Source organism: Nyctibius grandis, chromosome 1 (genome assembly GCF_013368605.1).
Source record: "Nyctibius grandis isolate bNycGra1 chromosome 1, bNycGra1.pri, whole genome shotgun sequence".
In the NCBI taxonomy this organism is placed as follows: Eukaryota; Metazoa; Chordata; class Aves; order Nyctibiiformes; family Nyctibiidae; genus Nyctibius; species Nyctibius grandis.
In genome coordinates, this window is record NC_090658.1 from 59,586,221 (window position 1) to 59,604,712 (window position 18,492).

At 41.5% G+C, this 18,492-nt stretch overlaps 1 protein-coding gene across 5 annotated transcripts in view; it reads left to right on the top strand.

Moving 5' to 3' along the window:
* Nucleotides 1–2,899: 2,899 nt before the first annotated feature.
* The window catches only part of SCAF8 (SR-related CTD associated factor 8), a 104,735-nt gene continuing 89,142 nt past the window's right edge, over nt 2,900–18,492 (top strand). For 4 of the 5 annotated variants that reach the window (XR_011048617.1, XM_068405984.1, XM_068405974.1 and 1 more), the window contains exon 1: nt 2,900–3,273. Coding sequence is in view for 3 of the 5 variants with exons in the window: in XM_068405984.1 (XP_068262085.1) it covers nt 3,244–3,273 (30 nt within the window). In the remaining 2 variants the exon portion in view is untranslated. Of the gene's footprint in view, nt 3,274–3,959; nt 4,050–18,492 lie in introns of those variants that run through there. The other variant, XM_068406006.1, reaches the window with a different exon arrangement.

The following is an 18,492-nucleotide window of genomic DNA, read 5'->3' on the forward strand; positions in this document are numbered from 1 at the left end:
CGTGGCAGGCTGTCCCTCGCTCTCCTCCAGAACACATTGAGAAGCTTCTGAGCTTTGGTATGAGTAACAGTGCAAGTCATTGGACAGTCTCGTGGGGCAAGGTGGCCTTGCTCCAGAATGAGCCAGTGTTTCTGCACTAATGCTGTTTTGATATTACTTCATTTGTATGCTTGCTTAATTTAGAACACTAAGTTATAATCGGAGACATATTACAGTATTCATTTTGTAGCCTATTTCTTATTCTTGGATGATAGCTAGTTCCTTATGAGATCAGGGATACACTGTGCTCCTATGCTTTTTTCTACTGCTGGAATTCAATAGGGTTGTTAAAAGGCTTTGTTACCTAAACTTTTTAAGTGGTAAATTTATTTGTTTAAATGCTTATTACAGAACTACAGCAAACAGGCTAAACGTGGCAGGAGGGGAACCACTTAGTTTCAAATTCAGGCTCTGCGCTTTTGAGGTCAAGGCTTTGTGCATATATCTCTAAGTGTAAATCCTACCCCTCCTTCTCCGGTTTCTCATTTATTCACCTTCCCCTTCCTTCACTGGAATAATTTATGCTTCTGGGATAAATATTCCGGAAAAGCCACTGCGTGGGAGTTTTGTGGTCACTTCGAGGCCAATTCCAAAATAGTTTTTGCGAAGCTTTTTCTTGTGCAGTGTGGTATTCTACCCATTTTAATAAGAAAAACTAGACTTGCTTCAATTTCACCTAAAAGGAAAGCTACCACATCCTGGAGGATTGTTTGTAACTACAGTATTTCAGTAAGTTTTCCACAGGAGTACAAAGCCAATAGTTTTACCAGTTACTCTTGTAATACAATGAATGCCATGTAAAGCCTCCACAATAATTTGAACAGAGTTGTCTCTTCACATTTTATTTACTCTTAATTTCCACAGGAAGAGAAAGAACAAAAGAGGAACAGAGGCCTTGTCCCTCCTGGTAAGCATAGTGTGCTTCTCTTAAATCACCTGTGAAGCAGGGCCAGTTCTGGCAGAAGACTGACAGAAGGTTGCACGGAGCTATGCAGTTCATACAGTACCAGTGTTACTCAGTGTGGAAGGGACCTCAGGAGCTCTCCAGCCCAACCTCTGACTCAAAGCAAGGTCAGCTGTGAGCTCTGAGTGGGTTACTAAAGTCTTTATCCCATGGGACCTCGGAAAGGGATGGAGACTGCACAGCTTCTCTGGGGAGCCTGCTCCACTGCTTGGCCACTTTCACAATGGAAAACATTTTCCTTTTGTTGTGTCAGAACCTCCCCTGCTTTAATTTAAGACCCCTGCCTCTTGACCTCCTGCTATGTACCTCTGTGCAAGAGCCTTATTCAATTGTTCGAGAATGATCAAAAACGTTAAGGAGCCTTATTCAGCCATTTTACTTTGCAGGTATTGACTGCTACTGGGTGCCCTCCATACCCCACGACCATCTTTCTTTCAGTCTGAACAGACCTAGTCCTCTCATCTTTCCCTAACAGGGCATTTGCTCTAGCCTCCTGACTTTCTTGGTGGCCTGGTACTGCCACAACATTGATAGAGATGGGCTTTTTTTTCTCAGTAAGACTGCATGGAGGCGGGGGGAACTTCCAATTCAGTTTGTAACAAGACTTAATAATCTCTCTTGTGTTTCTCTAAGAATGGAGCTCTAGGATTCCAGGTCCGCCTCAAATGCTGGGCTTATCTTAATTGATAAATTACCTTGTTTGTTGAGTAGAGCCCGCTTCAGTTTGGAAGACCCTGACTCTGGCCCACAGTGGAAGTATTCACTGTCCGCGAAGAGCCCTTGTGGCTCCAGTCTGAGGGGTGCTTGTGAGGGCGGGAGGGTACAGTCTATCTAGAGCATGGCCTAGAGTCTTGACTGGAAAATAATGAAATGCAACTCAGATCGGAGCCTAATTCACTGTTGTCACAGCTCTGCTGTGTCGGTAGAGTTGAAAGAACATAACTGAGCTCTGGATAAACAGCAGCTAAAGACAAACCTAAGGTGTCATCCTCAATGCTTCTGAGCTCCTTGAGGCTCTCCCTGACGAAGGTGAGTCACGTGGCAGAATTTGTGTTTGAGGGAATGAAAATCTATGCCCTGGAAGCAAGTCCTCCTGTTTGATACAGCTGTTGCTGCCGGGATTTCTCAGCTGAGTGAGGTGTTTGTGCTTCAGGGAGAGGCGGGTGCTCTGCAAGGCTGGCATGGAGGCAGGGGATGCGGATAGAGCTGTCCTTCACAGGGAAGGGCACCCTGTCAGAAACTTCACCCGCGAACATGCCCTGTGTAACGAACCAGTAATGCCTCAGCGCCTGGTGCTGGATTTGGGGACTTCTTGGTGTGAGATCGTCAAGTTACAATATTCATGCAGTAAGTGCACTGGGACTTGTGGTTGATTTGCCTTACGGTTTTGTTGTTTTTCCTCCTGTCCTCTTGATAAATAACATTCATTGCTAATTGTTTCTGATTTTTTTAATTATGATTTATTTTTTTGCCCTTCTACGTCCCGCTGATTCTTTTTCCTGTTGCTTTTCTTCAAGCCTGCACGCTGCTCCCGGTTTCCCCGGCGGGCCTGGCCCACAACTCTGCGGGCAAGGTGTGGGGCGGTGAACGGTAGCCTCCCTCCGGGGATCCGGCCCTCCGCTGGAAACAGCAAAAGCGGTGTCCCGAGAACTCCTGGATGTGCCCCCGATGACGAAACATCGCGGCGCTCAACCCCGCCCTCCCCTACTCCTTCACCTCACGCATGCTCGCAGGAACGGGTCGGGGGAGGGGAGGAGGGCGGCGGGCGGGGCGAGCCGCCATCCCGGCAGCGCCTCGGTGGCGCGGCCCGGCGGACGGGCGGGCGCTGCCCGGCAGGCGGCGCTGTAGCCGCCTGCGCCGCTCCCGGTTCCTCTCGGAGCTGCGCTGCGAGGAGCCGCCGTGTGGCCGCCATATTGGCGCCCGCGCCGCAGCCGCTGCGCGTTGTTCCTCCATCTCCTGCCGGCGCGGCCGAGCGGAGCCGAGCGGGGGTGGGGACCTCGGCGCCGCCGGGCGGGAAGCGGGGCGAGGAGGCCGCGCGCTGCCGGGAGGAGACGGAAACGAGCGGGGCCCTGGTCCCTCTGCGCCCGCCCCCTGCGCCACCCGCCATGGCGAGGAGGCCCGGCGGCCCTTGAGCGAGGCGCACACGCACACACAGACCGAGACTAGCCCCCTCCCGGCCGCGGCCCGGCCCGGCCGCCATCAGCGGGGAGAAGCCGCCCGGCTCCCGCCTCCGCCGCGACATGGAGGCCGTGAAAGCCTTTAACAGCGAGGTGTGTAACCCCCTCCCCGCTCCTTCTCCTCGGGGTCGCGGAGCGGGCGGGGCCCCGGGGCCCGGCGCCTTCCCTGCCCCCTCCCGCTGCGCGCGCCTCGCCGCGGGGAGGGGGCGGGAACCGGGGGCCCTCGGTGCGGCGGGGGGGACACTGGCGAGGGGGAGGGGGAGCGCTCCTGCAGGCAGCCCCGGGGACTCCTCCGCCCCGTGTCGGGCGGGAGCGGGCCGTTGTCGCTATCCCTGGGAAATGGAGGGGGGAAGGGTAATGGAGTCACCCCCCCGCTCCTCCTTCCGCCGTGAGGCTGGGGGAGGCCGAACGGAGAAGAATAGATCTGGCGGCGGGCTGAGGGGAGAGGAGGGAGCGGGAGGAGGCCGAGGTGCAGGAGGCCTCTTCCCTGCGCCTGGCGTGCGGTGGGGCGGGTGATGCCCGGCCAACTTCGCGGGGCGGCAGGGGGGCTTCCCGCATCGCCGGGCGAGGGCTCTGTGCCCTTCCCCGCGTCCCTCGCCTCTTCTGCCACCCTCTTCCTCCTCGCTTGTTAAAGGTGTGCCTGCACCCCGCCGGCGCGCACTTTAACACCTCGTGGAGCTGTGTTTTAAATCTGGCGATGGGAATACAAAGGCCTTGGAGGCTCCTTTCCCCGTTTGAGAACAGTACATTCGCTGTGGTCGGGGTGGAAGCAGACATTCCCAACGTGCGGCCCAGAGCTCAGGTCCTGCACCAAAGCACTGCGCTGAGAGCAGGCTCCGGCACCCACAAACACACGCTTACAGGCTCAGGTATTGATACGGCACCTGACTTCTCTTTTGTGCCGGTAGTTAGTGTTTATTTTATTAGAAGATAGGTCTTGTGGCAACTCGGCTTTGTTCCTCTTCATTGTGAGAGTTTGTATCGTTTATATTTTGAAGAGCAAGTGAAATAAATAGTACTTTCTTTATAGGAAGTCATACGTCTTAAAAATAGATTTTTACTTAGATTAACTGTAGAAAGTATCAGCTCTGGTTACAGTATATACTTCTACAGACTGCTCAAGTACTGGAGCTACGGATTGCCCTCTTGCTACCTAGTCCCAGTAGGGATGTAGTACGGTTTTAATGATTTTAAGTAATACAATGCTGGTTTGTTTTTTTAGAATGTTAATTAGATTTGTAGTGGAACAATGTGCCAACCACGTTGTTTCTACAAGCCACAATAAGATAGGTTTTTAAAATGGGCAGGTACTTTCTAATAACTCAGAAGCAGTTGAATGGCTGTAACTAATGTGCGATTCTAGGTGTTGCACTTTATGTAATTCGAATTCTTAAGTAGAAGAAATCACATTGTGGCCACTAGAACAAAACTAAATACTAGAAACTATTTTTTTTCCTATTTTATTATTTGATTGACATATGTGCTATATTGTTAAGTGGGGAAAAGGAAGAATCTAGTCACAAGAATGGAAGAACATGAGTAGATTAGAACCTTTCTCTTGTGTATACCTGCTAATGTGAGTAAAAGTCTTCACTGTTGTATTGAAAAACAACTTCTGGATGACTTGCTGAGCACTCAGGTGTAAGTACTGTAAAAATAATTAACTCTGAAGACTTAAGGTGAGATCTGTAATGAAGAGGAGAGCTTTAGAATGTACCTTAAATCTTCTAAATGCTTGAAAAACAGTGAACTTCAGGTTGTTGGAAAAGAAAATGCAGATCAGGCAATGACATTTTAACCAACTTATCTCCTATGGTATAAATAGACAGCATCTATGAATAGACTTGTTTTTATGACTTCTCTTTCAGTTTTGTTTTAACCTGTATCTCTGTATTTGAATGCTGGGCTTCCCTGATAGGAAGGCTTTAAAGGGGCTATCACTAAACCCCTGATCCTGGAAGTAAATGGTACAAGACTTGCTACATTTGGAGAATCCTGAGCGTCATTGCTAGCCACTCTTAACACCTCTGTACCCAGTGCAGAACTTGACTTTAACTTAACTTTCCATTGTTGCCTCTGGTCTAACTGAGCTATACACATTTTGCATTTTAGAACCGTGAAATGATTAATAAATATTTAAAGTAGCTGAAGTGTGTGAGTCTGTAGACTGTAGTTTGTGCTGTACCTAAATGCTTTTGATTAACTTACCAAATATTTGTACTTCACTTCTAAAAATGCTTTTCTATGTTTATATTATGTTTTAAGGTCATGTTATACTCCAGAAATGACGTCAGAGTTCTGTTCTAGAGATTTTTGGCTTAAAAGAGATGTAAATTAAATTTAGCAGCAGATGGGATAGACTAAATTGTGCAAAAACTTTACCATGCTCTCTCTTAACACAGTTTGCATTCAGTTAATAATTTTACAACAGTTTATGTAACTTACTGGTGAAATCCAGATGACGCTTGAGGAAGAACATTCTAAATACATTTAAACACTGAAGTCTGCAGGTTAGGTACTTCTGGAGTTGGGTGGGTTTTTTTTTCTTTGATTGGGTTTTTTTAAAGAAAAGAGTTGTGTTCGGATTCTGCAATGAAGCGAAAATAAAGGCAGCTGTCCATCTAGGTAGTATAGCTTACTCCAGATGTGTGTGTGAGCTGAGCAATATCTTGTATTATAGCTATCCTATATGACAGTCAGAATTGAAGTGATTAACCTAGGCTTATCTTTGATTAGAAAGAAATATCTCAAGTTTATTTGAACTCTGCTAGAAATAATGCCGGCTATTGTAGAAAGCTCATCAATGTCTAGCGATGGTACGTGGCATTGTCAGTGCTGTACCTAATCGTAGATATAAAATTAGCCCTAACATTTAAAGTCTTGGGAAAGGTAAATTTAAAGATGAGAAATAATCACACTCCTAAATAAAACATGCTCAGTATTGTTTTCATGTAATGGATGATGTGTTACTATTTGATTAAAACTGCTTGGCAACTGAAAAAAAATATTATACAACTGACTTATTGCCAATTACCTCAACAGTACTGTTTTATACTACACAGTCTATCATTTGCCGCAGTTGACATCATGAAGGCTAACCATCCTCCAGGTCTCAGTTGAGGCCCTGAGATTTTTCTGAAAAGCGCAACATCAAAGTCAAGAACAGGTCTTAACAGAAGAAAATGACTGAAATGTTTCAAATTCTTTATATGTTCTATAAAATGTATTCTGTTAAAAAGGTATTGAAATGGACTAGAGGCAAGCATATGTACCGTTACAGTTCCAGCACTCAGATGGTAATGTTTTAATGGCAGACTTACATAATTAAAAAATCAGTATTTGTTATATAGTCAGTTCAGTGTTAAAGTCTTGCTGTCAGCTTCAAAGCTAGCCATTCTCACATTGGTTTCAGGTACTGTACATGAAGTTGTTTTTGGGTGCTATACTCCCCAGAGTTTTCTTGCAATACTTGTCCTTTTTGCAGTGGCAAGCTTTGTATTTCCAAATTATTTTTCACTTTATGAAGAATGTGGGCAGACAAGAGTGGAAGGAGACCGATGGATGCTTTAATTCTGAAACACATTTAATTCTTTTTTAATTTGTTTCGATATGACTCTAGAATAAATATACACAGTTTTATGGACATGTAAATAGTTGTAAGGCTGGAATTTATTTTAGGGGAAATGGAAATCACAAATTAGCTTGAAGTACAACAGAGACTGGGTATTTGAAGTAACACTTTGTTTAGCATGTTAACTGCATCTTTTAAGTATTGAATAACAGGAATCTTGAAGGGACATTTATTTAAGTTTTAAAGGGCAAATTCGGCTTAGATACTTCTTTAAAAACTGATGTAGTTCAATTAAACGTAGCATTTCTATTCATTTAAAGTTTCTCAGTATCTTTAGTCACATACAGGCACACATCTCTTCACCTATGAGCTTGGTTAAGTCTTGCTGTCTGTGATGCTGCCCTTACTGTTTTTTTTGCACGCTCTTTATTTAAAAACAAAAACTTCTCATGCATAAGCTCTGCACACTTCGGTCAAATCATTGAAAATTACTTGTACTTTATAAGTTTCTGAGAGTGGCACCTGCGGTTTTGAGCTACAGCCATTTGGAAGGTTAGCAATGGTAAAACCTACGTAGGGCAGTTTGATAGCTTAAAAAAGTTCGAAAACATACCTAGGTTGTAGAATTTATATTATTGAATCCAATGAACGATAGTTGTTAGCATCCAGTGCTACAAATTGGAGCTGAAATGTAGTGGAAAAATTATCAGTTTTTGTATTTGTCAGACAACACAATATATTATGATATTGGAGAGGCAATTGTGAAAAGGGCAATTGTATGGTTAAAAAAAAGAGAAAAAGGAATAAGGCAAAGCTGCTTTGAAGCCCAGGAACAAGAAAGTCATGTGTCTTCTGATTCCTTTCAGAAATGCTGTGCTCATTTGAGCGTGTTTTGTATAAAAAGTTTAGTTCCTTTTCTCTGTACAGTTGGGTGCTCATCTTTTCATATACAAGGGAACTGAATGGAAAACTAAGTAGCATCGTAGAGACATGGAATATGCTCCATCTTAAAGCGTTTCAAGATGAGGATGCACAGAAAGCACTATAAGATTAAGGTAGTGATTACAGTTTGCTTAAATAGTTATGTGGGTTCCTATGCCTTTTCTCTTGTTAATCTAAATGTTTACTAGGGTGTGAGTCACAATTAAAACTTCCGCAGCATTCCTAAGTTGGGGTTCAGCTGTTACTAACAATGAAAATGGTTGTCCTCGCATAGCTCATCATAAAGCGGAGTCACAGTGAGCTTTTGTGGTGCAGAATGGTTGTGAGAGCCATGTAAGATGGTAAGAAGTGATACATGAAGTGATTATTGCTACTTTTGGGTTAACTAGTTCTTCGGAAATTTGTCAATGGTAGGGACATAACAGTCACTGATCATTTGCTGGCAATGCTGTTGTCTGCACTTCATTGTCTGTTGGTCACCTTTATCAAGATGTTTCTTCAGAAGGTACGTTAAAGTGGCGATGGGGAACAGTTCAGTCAACTACCATTTCAGAAATGTGACCCTTGGAAATAACCCACGTTTTAATTACTGAGTATAGGTGCACAAAAGTGCAGAAGTGTAAATCAAGTATTCTGGTTTAGACTACTTTATTTAAATGACATATTCTATGTCATCGAGGCGACTTTTTCATGAAAGAATGCCAGATGGTGCTAAAAAAAGCTCAATGGTATGCCTCATGAAGATGCTAAATAGAGATTGATGCTGAATGTCTGGGGAGAGTGATAAAAAGGATGCTTTCTGACATGAGGAGCCAGGGCTTTGATTAGTGCAAGTAGTGATACTAGCAGTTACGTACGAGGAACGGTGAAAGGGCATGCAAGCTACTCCCGGGCAAGATATTTTCCTAGATTCAGATGCACGTTTCACGTTGACTGAAGCACCTGAAACATCTGCAGAGCTTTTTCCTAGCTGCTGAGAAAATGAGAAAATTTGTGTCTGTTTCTTATTCTCTCTCACTAATATTTCTCTCGTGAAGTAGTATAGGACAGGCATTGATTATTTTTCTGCCTTCACTTTAAATTTCTTAAACTGTGGTCTAGGTTAGATCCCTATGAGCCTGGGAGGGTAATGTAGATGTCCGGATTCTGCTAACACTCAAGTTGTAACTGGATAGTTACGAGTATCGATCCTGCTTGCTACTCATTTAGAGAGCAGTGAACCATTTTGTAGTTTAAAACAAGTGCACTTCTGAACTCTAATGACTTCAGATCCTTTGATTTTCACCTACTCACTAAGACCGTGCCTGAGGCTACAGTCTTCGTCAAAGTACTTGAAATTATCTTCACAAATCTTATTTGAGTTTGCCATCTGCAGTCAGTTTTCCTGTGGCAGGTGTAAAAGTGGAGTCTAGTAATCCAAATGGCTTTCTTACAGGAAAAAAAAAAATCAGAACAAAAGTATTTGGTAAAGCAGGTCTTAAAATACAGTCTAGACACTTGATTACTTTCATGAGGATTTTTTTCACTTAGGAAGAGGCACACTTTTTTTCTTGTCTGCAAAATTGGTCCATCATTCTACCTCCGGACAGCCAGCGAGAAATCTATCCCAAGTGGCTGATTCAGCCGTGGTTAGAGCCCGTGTTCTTGGCCTCAGCAACCGCTGGTGTAACTCCATTGTGAGGCCTGGGACAATGGCGTGTAATTGTTGGTTCACGTGTGTATCCAGAGTTCAGTGAGCTTGGCTTTGAACTCAGTAAACAATATTAGCCCTCGTTCCTGTATGAGAACTTTTCATGAATTGCATGTGCATTTTTTTCCTTCCGTTTCTTTGCTTCTTTGGAGCTACTTTTCTGCACTATTTCTTGGGAGCACTGGCAGCAGCAGCAGTCAGCTAGGTAATATTATTAACCTTATTCAGCAGCTGCTTGTACACTGTAGGGTATGTGTTCTTTAAGAGAAAATGAGGATCTTCAGCTACTACTGCACTAGCTCTTGTCTGCAACTGTCCTTGCCAGTTGTACTGACCAAAAGACGACATTTTTTTTAAATAGAATTTTAAAAGGCATTGTTAAAATTTGGAGGAAGTAAGAGGAAATGAGTGCATTGCCACCATAACCCTCTGTCAGATTTGTCCCCACCATAAATGTGTATTTCTTGCAACAGCCCACTCTGTGCTGTTACGCTTCTGGCAAGTGAGCTACCATTTGTACAAAAATGGCAACTATGGGTATACAACAATTTATAATTTTCTTTCCACTTTTTTTCCAAGAGTTTGCCTACGGAGCTTACCTGGTTTTATCAGGTAGATTTTTTTGATTGTATGAGTTGGTTTTTTTTTTTTAAATTCCAGATTAATAATACTGGATTGCTATCTTTTCTCCTAGCTTTGTGATTATACAAGCAGGTATCTGATGGGCATTTTTCTCATGCTTTGACATTCAGAAATATAATGCACATGTTTAATATTATAAAATACATAGGTGGAAGGTAAGGCTTGTCACCTTTGTTACTGTGTTTGCTGTTGATGGTTTTTGAGGGTTGGCAGAGGGTGCTCTGGTTCCTGTTTACAATGAGGGCACAAAAGCAGATGTGTAAAAGCAGAGGGGCAGAGCTGAGATCCAGGAGGCAGTAGTAGCGAGGAATGGTGGTTTGGGTCAGTGGTGGCTGAGCAGTAAAACAGTGTAGGGTAGCAACAGCTGAGATTGAAGGCACCTGTTTTGGTAGCCTTGAGCTTGTTTATTGTGAAGTTCTGTCTATAACATTAGTTTTGAAAGATTGGAGTAAATATTCTTTTATAAACACTGATGACAGCTGCACAAGGTGTTTTATGCAAGGCAGTGAACGTCTTACGTGTTTGAATTGGAATTTATAATTAAAATAGCATGTATTTTGGGAAAAGATATTACGGAAGACGCATCTTCTTGCGTTGTGTGGCCTAGGGTTCAGTATTTCCAAGTACTCAGTCATTTGGAGTTGAGTGGTAAGGCTTTCCTTGTTTTTTGAGTTTCTGTTTTTAGTATTTATTAGTTACTTTCAAAAACTGAAGTAGAATTATGTACATCCTTTGGCTTCCATGCCTATTATTCTATAGCTCATTTTTTCTTTAGAGAAGTACAAAATACTGTAAATTGTTGCTCACTATAAAACTGTTGGTTTAAAAATCTTGGCCTCATGGCATGACTTCATGGAGCTCTCCTGACAGATAACTTAGAAATTAGTACAATAGATAAAAATACAGTTCTAATATTTTGATATTGATGTGATTGCAGTTTTAAAAAGAGAAATAATCATAAATATATTTGGATTTTTCAGAGATTAAATCCAAAGAGTTTAGAATATATTAACCGGATTATTGGAAGCCTATGGAAAGATCTGATCAGACTGAAGTTTTTCGGAATACCAAATCTCCTGTATATATGAACAAAACAAAGCTGATTCACGTGAAAAAGAATAGGTTATTTTCTGAATCTGCTCTAAATTACAGCTTCACATAACATGTTGATCTTCATAGCTTGGTTACCAGATATGCAGTGGTAGGCACTGCTGCTTAATTTTCAGAAAAGTGGAACACTTAACAAGAAAGGAGGAATGTTTATATAACAAATATATTAGTTGGAGAAATCCAACCTGCTATAAACCGTGATTTCTTAAAAATTTTAAATCATGAAGTTTCATGGTGGATGCAGGGGATTTTAACCATATCTAAGGAGAAGACATTTTGAAATCAATACGACAGGACAACTTTTGTTTTGAGCTCTAAAAACAGTTGGCAGAGAAAATGTGCTAGTCTTTGATTTTCATTATGTTTAGGATCTGTCCCTATATTTCATATCTCACAATTGTAGAGATGTGATTGTATTTAGACTTCTCTAAAGTATGTAACTCCATACTGTGCCACGCTTTACCAAACCAGTGCATTGCAACAAGGACGAAAGGCACTTCTTCAGTGCAGGCAGCCCACAAGCTTGCCTCTGGAAATCTACTGAGACTGACATTGTGCCTGAAGCTGATTGATTTTCCTGTTGGTGATCTAGAATTAACTATAAAATCATGAGAAAATATGAATGATGGAAATTAGCCATATGGCAGGAATGATGAGAGAATTGCAGAAAGTGAAATACCCCTGTTATATTCCTTGCTTTCTTATGTGATGTGCTTTCAAAGATCATTTGGACTTTGATCAATCTTTCCTTTCTGTTGTTGGGAGTTTGGGCATTGGTAAAGCGCTCAGTCTTGCCTAGCTATTTTATGTTGTCCATTTAGGTTTTTCTAAGCTTTTTGTTCCCATGCAGTCAAAATCCTAAGTTACCATAAAGAGAAAAAGGGGAATTGTGTTTTATGGCTTGTAAAGGGCTGGAGCAAATGAAGTATGTTCTAGAGCCGATTCTGAACTAAACATATTTCGTAGTTGCACGCGATTCAGGAGACTAGAGTGGAATCCGGGTGGTTTCTTTAAATTCCAGTTTTACGATCATAGTCTGTTTGTACAAAGCAGTCTGTACCAACAGAACTTAGAAGCTTTCTTTGAAAGTGGTAATGAAGAGGGTTTAGAGGAAATTGTAAGCAGGCTGTAATGTGCCTTTTGGCATAAATATATGACAACTAAAATGGAATTTTGTCATCCATCTCAAATCCTTCAGGTTCAGTAAATTTGAAAGTCATAATTGTGCTTCCTCAAAGTGAAAGGGGTAGGAGAAGGACTGAGCAAAGGCAGTAACGGTAACACCTGTCTTCTTCGTGCACTGAAATGTGATGGGCTGGAGAGACTACTGTATCACCTTTGCATCATATTTCACTTAATTGCTTATACACTCAGTTAGGATGAATATTCGGATATCCTCATTAAACATAAACGCATGTGAAGAGGAGTGTATAATACAACTGACGTGTAGGGGGTAAGCTTTTCTTGTGAGTGTTCTCAGTTACTTTTACATTTTTTGTAAATCATTTAAGTGCAACAGTAAAAAGGAAGACACACGCTGGGATATTAAACATATTGACTATTATGTTTGTAATTTAAACCACGTGTCATGCATGTTAAGTGTCTGAAAACAATTGTATTAAGATAGTTGCTGTTGAGTTTCAACCCTCTCTTGTTCTGTGCTTTTTTTAATGTTGGATTTTGGCAACTTGTATTGTCTTGGTTGGTTACTGGAAGAAAAGAACTTTTCATTGTTTTACCTCCAAGCTGAAATACCTTATGCAGAATGGAGCATCTGCCATTCTGGTCAACCTACATGCACATCATTGGTATGTGTTTTAACATTTCTGCACAGCGTAGAGAGCAACAAGGTGCAGACTGGGTTTAAATAACAGTTCTCACTGATAGGTCCTAGTCTCAGCATCGAGGAAGAATCCTATTCAATGAGGGACGGGCTTGTGTAATTTAGGTAACTTTTCCTAGAGATTAAATTTCAAGATAGTGTGTAAAATGCAACATAATAGAACTTTGTTGATTCTGTCAATTTTTTTAAAACAATAACTGACAATACTCTTTTCTTGTTCTTTGCAGTGTGGTGATATAAATATTTGGTAAGCGATTCAGTGACTATTTCTGTATATACAATTGGATTTGGATTATTTTAATGCTATTGAAATGTGAAAGAAATTAACTTAATTTTTTAAGGTAATATGTATTAGACTTGACTTCTGAGTATTTATTTTGTCTTTTGCACATCGAAATTGCAGACATTTATTATTATATATGATGTCTGCTTAGTGTTGTGTCCTGGTAGCAGCCAGAGAAAACTGTAAAAATATTTCAGTAGAGATGTGTGTAATTGATACCCCTGACACTGCTTCTGGTCATAATCTCATACTTAGAGATTGATCTGAGTCCTAGAGTATCAGTACCAAAATGTTTATTCTTTTAGTTGCTGTAACAGTGTAACATGGATCACATTAGACCAGAGGTGTTCATAGCTTTCAAGCCGTCTAGTGGCAAAATTACTTATATGGAAAATTATTTCCTAGACACTCTTCTCTTGACTTTGTAAGATGTTGCTAGAGGTATGAAAAAGGATATATTACTTATGAAGCTGTATTTTAATAAAGTTAGTATTTTGTTCTAATTTTTATTCAAAATTGTGGTAGGGAAACAGCTGTCTGGCTCTCTTGCCTGTTGAATAAGAGTGGTGAAAGATCTTGGAATTACGTGCTGGGCTTTGTAGAAGTGCGGTATGCCATTGTCTTCCGTGGAGATGCAGTAACTTGCTCTGTAAGCAGCTGACCATCCACAAAGGATGTAGTTCATGTGCATGCTGCCTGGTCTTCACTTGAGAAACTTTAGACGGTAGCTTAGCACTGTGTAGTATACTGCCTTGTAAATTACAGCTATTTGCAGTAGAGTTCACTTTTTACAGATATTTACAATAGAATTAACTTTTTAAGCACTTTCTGAATTACAGTTGTAATGATAAAAATAGCTTGCATTACTGAACAATCAACATTTGAAATACGCTGATTAATTCCCAGAATTTCAGTAATCCTTTTTTTGAAGATCACTTTTCTTAACAGAATTAAGAAAAAAATACAGAGCAGAAATACAGTGCCTTATCTATAGCATCAACCTGATCTTTTGCCTTTTCCCCTCATTCCCACTGTGTAATTTATATAGCTCATTAACTCTTTGAGCAAGTCCATGTTTTTTTCCCCAAAGTTTGGAAATAGGACTTAATTTATTTAAAATTATGTTGGGGAAAGGGAGTTTTAATAATGCTGTTAAGCATAACTTTTGTGTGCACTGGAATATCGCCTTTTATGTAGTTTCTTAGCTCTCAATATCATTGCTTTTTGCTGTACAAATCATTACATTGTTTTATCAGATAGAGGAAAATGCAAAATTGTGAATATAATTGGCTTTATTTGCCAGCCTAGTCTTTTCTTGGATGTGATACTTAAATGTACATTATGTAGTAAATCTATGTAACTTGTATTTGGGACCTGTTAATTCTGAAGGAGGTGCATGAGGAAATAACTTTTTCCATTGTCCAACAAATGCATATAAAATCCCTGTGAGGACAATTTCCCATCTATTTCCAGATAATATTGATTGACTGCAATGGAGAGAGTGGTATGGAAGAAACGCTTGTTTTAGGATATGATACTAAAAACTGAGTCTTAAGGCTTTTTTTTTTTTTTTAAACCAATGTAAGAACAGAAAAGATATCTCAATTGGAGGTGATGAGAAGTAAGTAGAAGAATTTGAATTTGTTTGAAACAATGCACAGGTGAATATGAGGAAGAGTTGGTGTGACTTTTATGAAAGAAAATAATGTGTCGTGTATGTAGGCTAGTTCTTTGAGAGAATTGGAAAGCACGTGGACAGGGAAGAACCAGGTGATGTTACTTGGATTTCCAAAAAGCAGTTGAGAAGATCCATCCCCAAAAGTTTGAAAAAAAAGTTGGATTGCTATGGCGAGTGCGTCCTTATATTGATGGATGACTGCTGAAAGGGGAGGTGGGGGGAAAAGTTCATATGTAAAAATAAATTGTCTTTTTTCATGATGGAATCTTATATGGGTTTGTGCTGGGAATACGTGCATTTCAATGTATTCGTAAATGTTATGGAGAAGGGGTAGAATAATGAGAAAAAAAAGTTTTGTTGACAGTATTAAGTTATTCAGGATGTTGTTACTCAAGGGCTAGCCATGAAGGATTGCAAAAGGACATTGCTGTACTGACTGTTAGATGGCACCCTGCAATTTCATCAGGTTAAATGTGGTTATGCAGGCTGGGGAGATAGTATGAAAAAGGCAACCCTTGCTTTAAGTACACAGTGATGGGCACTGAAATTATATCATTTGGTAATTAATAAGATCTTGCAACTGAAATGAAAATGCCTATTCAAAGTTCAGCAGTAGTCAAAATAGCAATCAGAATCCTGGAAATTATTAGGAAAGAAATAGAGACTCATACTGCCAGTACCTCTGTCTTCTGCCACGTGCAGTCTAGTTTGCACCTCACAAGACAATGTTGGCGGAACTGCATGTACAGAGAATGGCAGACAGAACAGTCAAAGGAGTGGAACAAGTCTGTAGGAGAAATTACTGAATGTTAATACTCTCTTCAGGCTAGAACAGAGATAACTGGAAGATTATGAGATAGGGGTCTGTAGTACTGAGGAGACAGAAGAGGTAAATCACTGTTTTTTGCAATGCAGAAATCCAGGTAAATCCAGTGTCACTAATGAGCACAGGTTCAAATCAAGAAAAAAGAGTTTCTCTGCAGAGGTTTTGATTAAACTATGCACCTTTGCCAAAAGATGTTGAGCATGCTAAAGATTTACATGTATTGAAAAATAAATAAATTTGAATTCCCTATGTGGAGGGAATTCAGAGATTTTACGAAAAAGATCAGTTAGTGCTGGCTCAGGATTGGCTTACTGAGCTGTGGGTTGCTGGTGGGTAAAATAATATGCAGAGAAAATATCACTAAAAGGGCAACTGTATATTACCTTCCATAAACATCATCTATTGAATGCAGTTTCTGTTAGTTTTCTCTGAACTAGTGGTATGCGTCAGTAAATAACAGATTTTCTACCACGTGCTAACACAAAGAAAAGCAGGAGAGGTAAGGGGGCGGGGGGGAAATACCAGAAAAAAAGAGGAGGTAAAAATAAATTATTATGAGAAAGTAGAGAGGTGTTAAGAATAAAAACAATTTAAAAAGAGGGAACCAGAGAGGGACAGAGAAAAGCAGTCCTGATAGGAACCATCAGTTCTTGCTGGGGGCCAAGTAGAAGTGGCTACTCCTTGGTGATGCTCAGCCCAGCCCAGAGGTATGATTAGACAGGGAGCTTGCAACAGTTACCAGACCTGTTGGAGAGCAGCTTAGGGGAAAGGGACCTGGGGGTCCTAGTGGACAGCAGGATGACCATGAGCCAGCAGTGTGCCCTTGTGGCCAAGAAGGCCAATGGCATCCTGGGGTGTATTAGAAGGGGTGTGGTTAGTAGGTCAAGAGAGGTTCTCCTCCCCCTCTACTCTGCCCTGCTGTGGCTGCATCTGGAATATTGTGTCCAGTTCTGGGCCCCTCAGTTCAAGAAGGACAGGGAACTGCTAGAGAGAGTCCAGCACAGAGCCACGAAGATGATTAAGGGAGTGGAACATCTCCCTTATGAGGAGAGGCTGAGGGAGCTGGGTGTCTTTAGCTTGGAGAAGAGGAGACTGAGGGGTGACCTCATTCATGTTTATAAATATGTAAAGGGCAAGTGTCATGAGGATGGAGCCAGGTTCTTCTCAGTGACATCCCTTGACAGGACAAGGGGCAACGGGTGCAAGCTGGAACACAGGAGGTTCCACATAAATATGAGGAAAAACTTCTTTATGGTGAGGGTAACCGAACACTGGAACAGGCTGCCCAGAGAGGTTGTGGAGTCTCCTTCTCTGGAGACTTTCAAAACCCGCCTGGACGCGTTCCTGTGTGACATGATCTAGGTAATCCTGCTCCGGCAGGGGGATTGGACTAGATGATCTTTCGAGGTCCCTTCCAATCCCTAACATTCTGTGATCTCTGTTGTCAAATTTCCTGGTCTTCCTGATGCTTGAAATGGCCAAGCTGACTAGGGCTGAGTGAAGTCTGACAAGAACATCCCAAGACTTGGTGAGGCTTTGGATGTGGAGGATAAATAAAAAAGGGAGTGTATATGCAATTTTGGGACATTCTGGAGGAACTGGAAAAGGAACGTGGCATATTTGATATCTATACAGTGAGAGGGTCTTCCTCTCACTGAGGAATGGGCATGAGTCAGGATCACACGAGCACACCTGAGCCTCTGTGTCTCAGGTCCTCCACTGAGAATTTTCCAACTCACATTCCTGTTAAGCAATAGACTTGGTTAACAGTATGAGTAACACGCTGGGGTTTTTCACCTTCCTGTGGCAGTAAGTCATGCTACTGAATGTTTTGGTGTGACACAAAGCTAAGTTGGAGGAGTGAAGCACAGCTGGATAAGGATGGTTTTTGAGGTGTGATTTCAAGGTGAATTGGTTAGCTGTTATACACCCTACTAAGGACACATGGGGAGGAGTTACTGATTGTTTTGGAGATGTGATGCAAGTTTGACCCTCTGTGTCTCTCTTATGTTTCTGTACAGTTGAGTTAGGATAAGAACTTAAAAAAAGAGCAAAATTTATTTTTATAATTCAGACAGTAACAAAACAGGTTCAGAGGTAGTCTTACAAAACCAGAACAAAAATCCACCCTTAAAACTACCTATTGCTTTGATCATCTTGAAGACTTTCAGTGCTGTCTGTCTAATACGCTGTTACGTGCTTACACGGCCATTTGTCTTGCATCTGATTCTTAGTATGCAAGGTCATTACCCTGGGAATTGCTTTCATTGACACAGACTAGGATTTGGTGGTAAGTGTATCTTTGTGGACTCATTTTGTCCCTGAAGAGCCATTCAGATTCAAGCCTTCCCTTTAAGGATTGCCTGTGATTTATCTTCAGCGTTTAGTCAAACGTGCATATTTCTGTCAAAGGTTTATTGATTGTCCCCCACCTAATTATGAAAATGGCGATGTGTGTAGGGCATGGCTGGGTGGAATCATCATACAGGAAAGCAGTAGAACAACCTCCCCCTGACACAAATTCACTGCACATTGAACTGATGTTTTCTTCAGCTAAAATGGCTGAGGAAGATCAATGTTCATTTGTATTTTGTAGTTTGCGGTATTGTTTGCAATGTGTTTGGAGCTGAGCATGTTCAGTCATCTAGAATACTTGAGACAGGCAGTTCAGAGTCTTGGCCACAGCTTTCTAGAATAGACCGATAGAACATTGACTTTTCATTGACG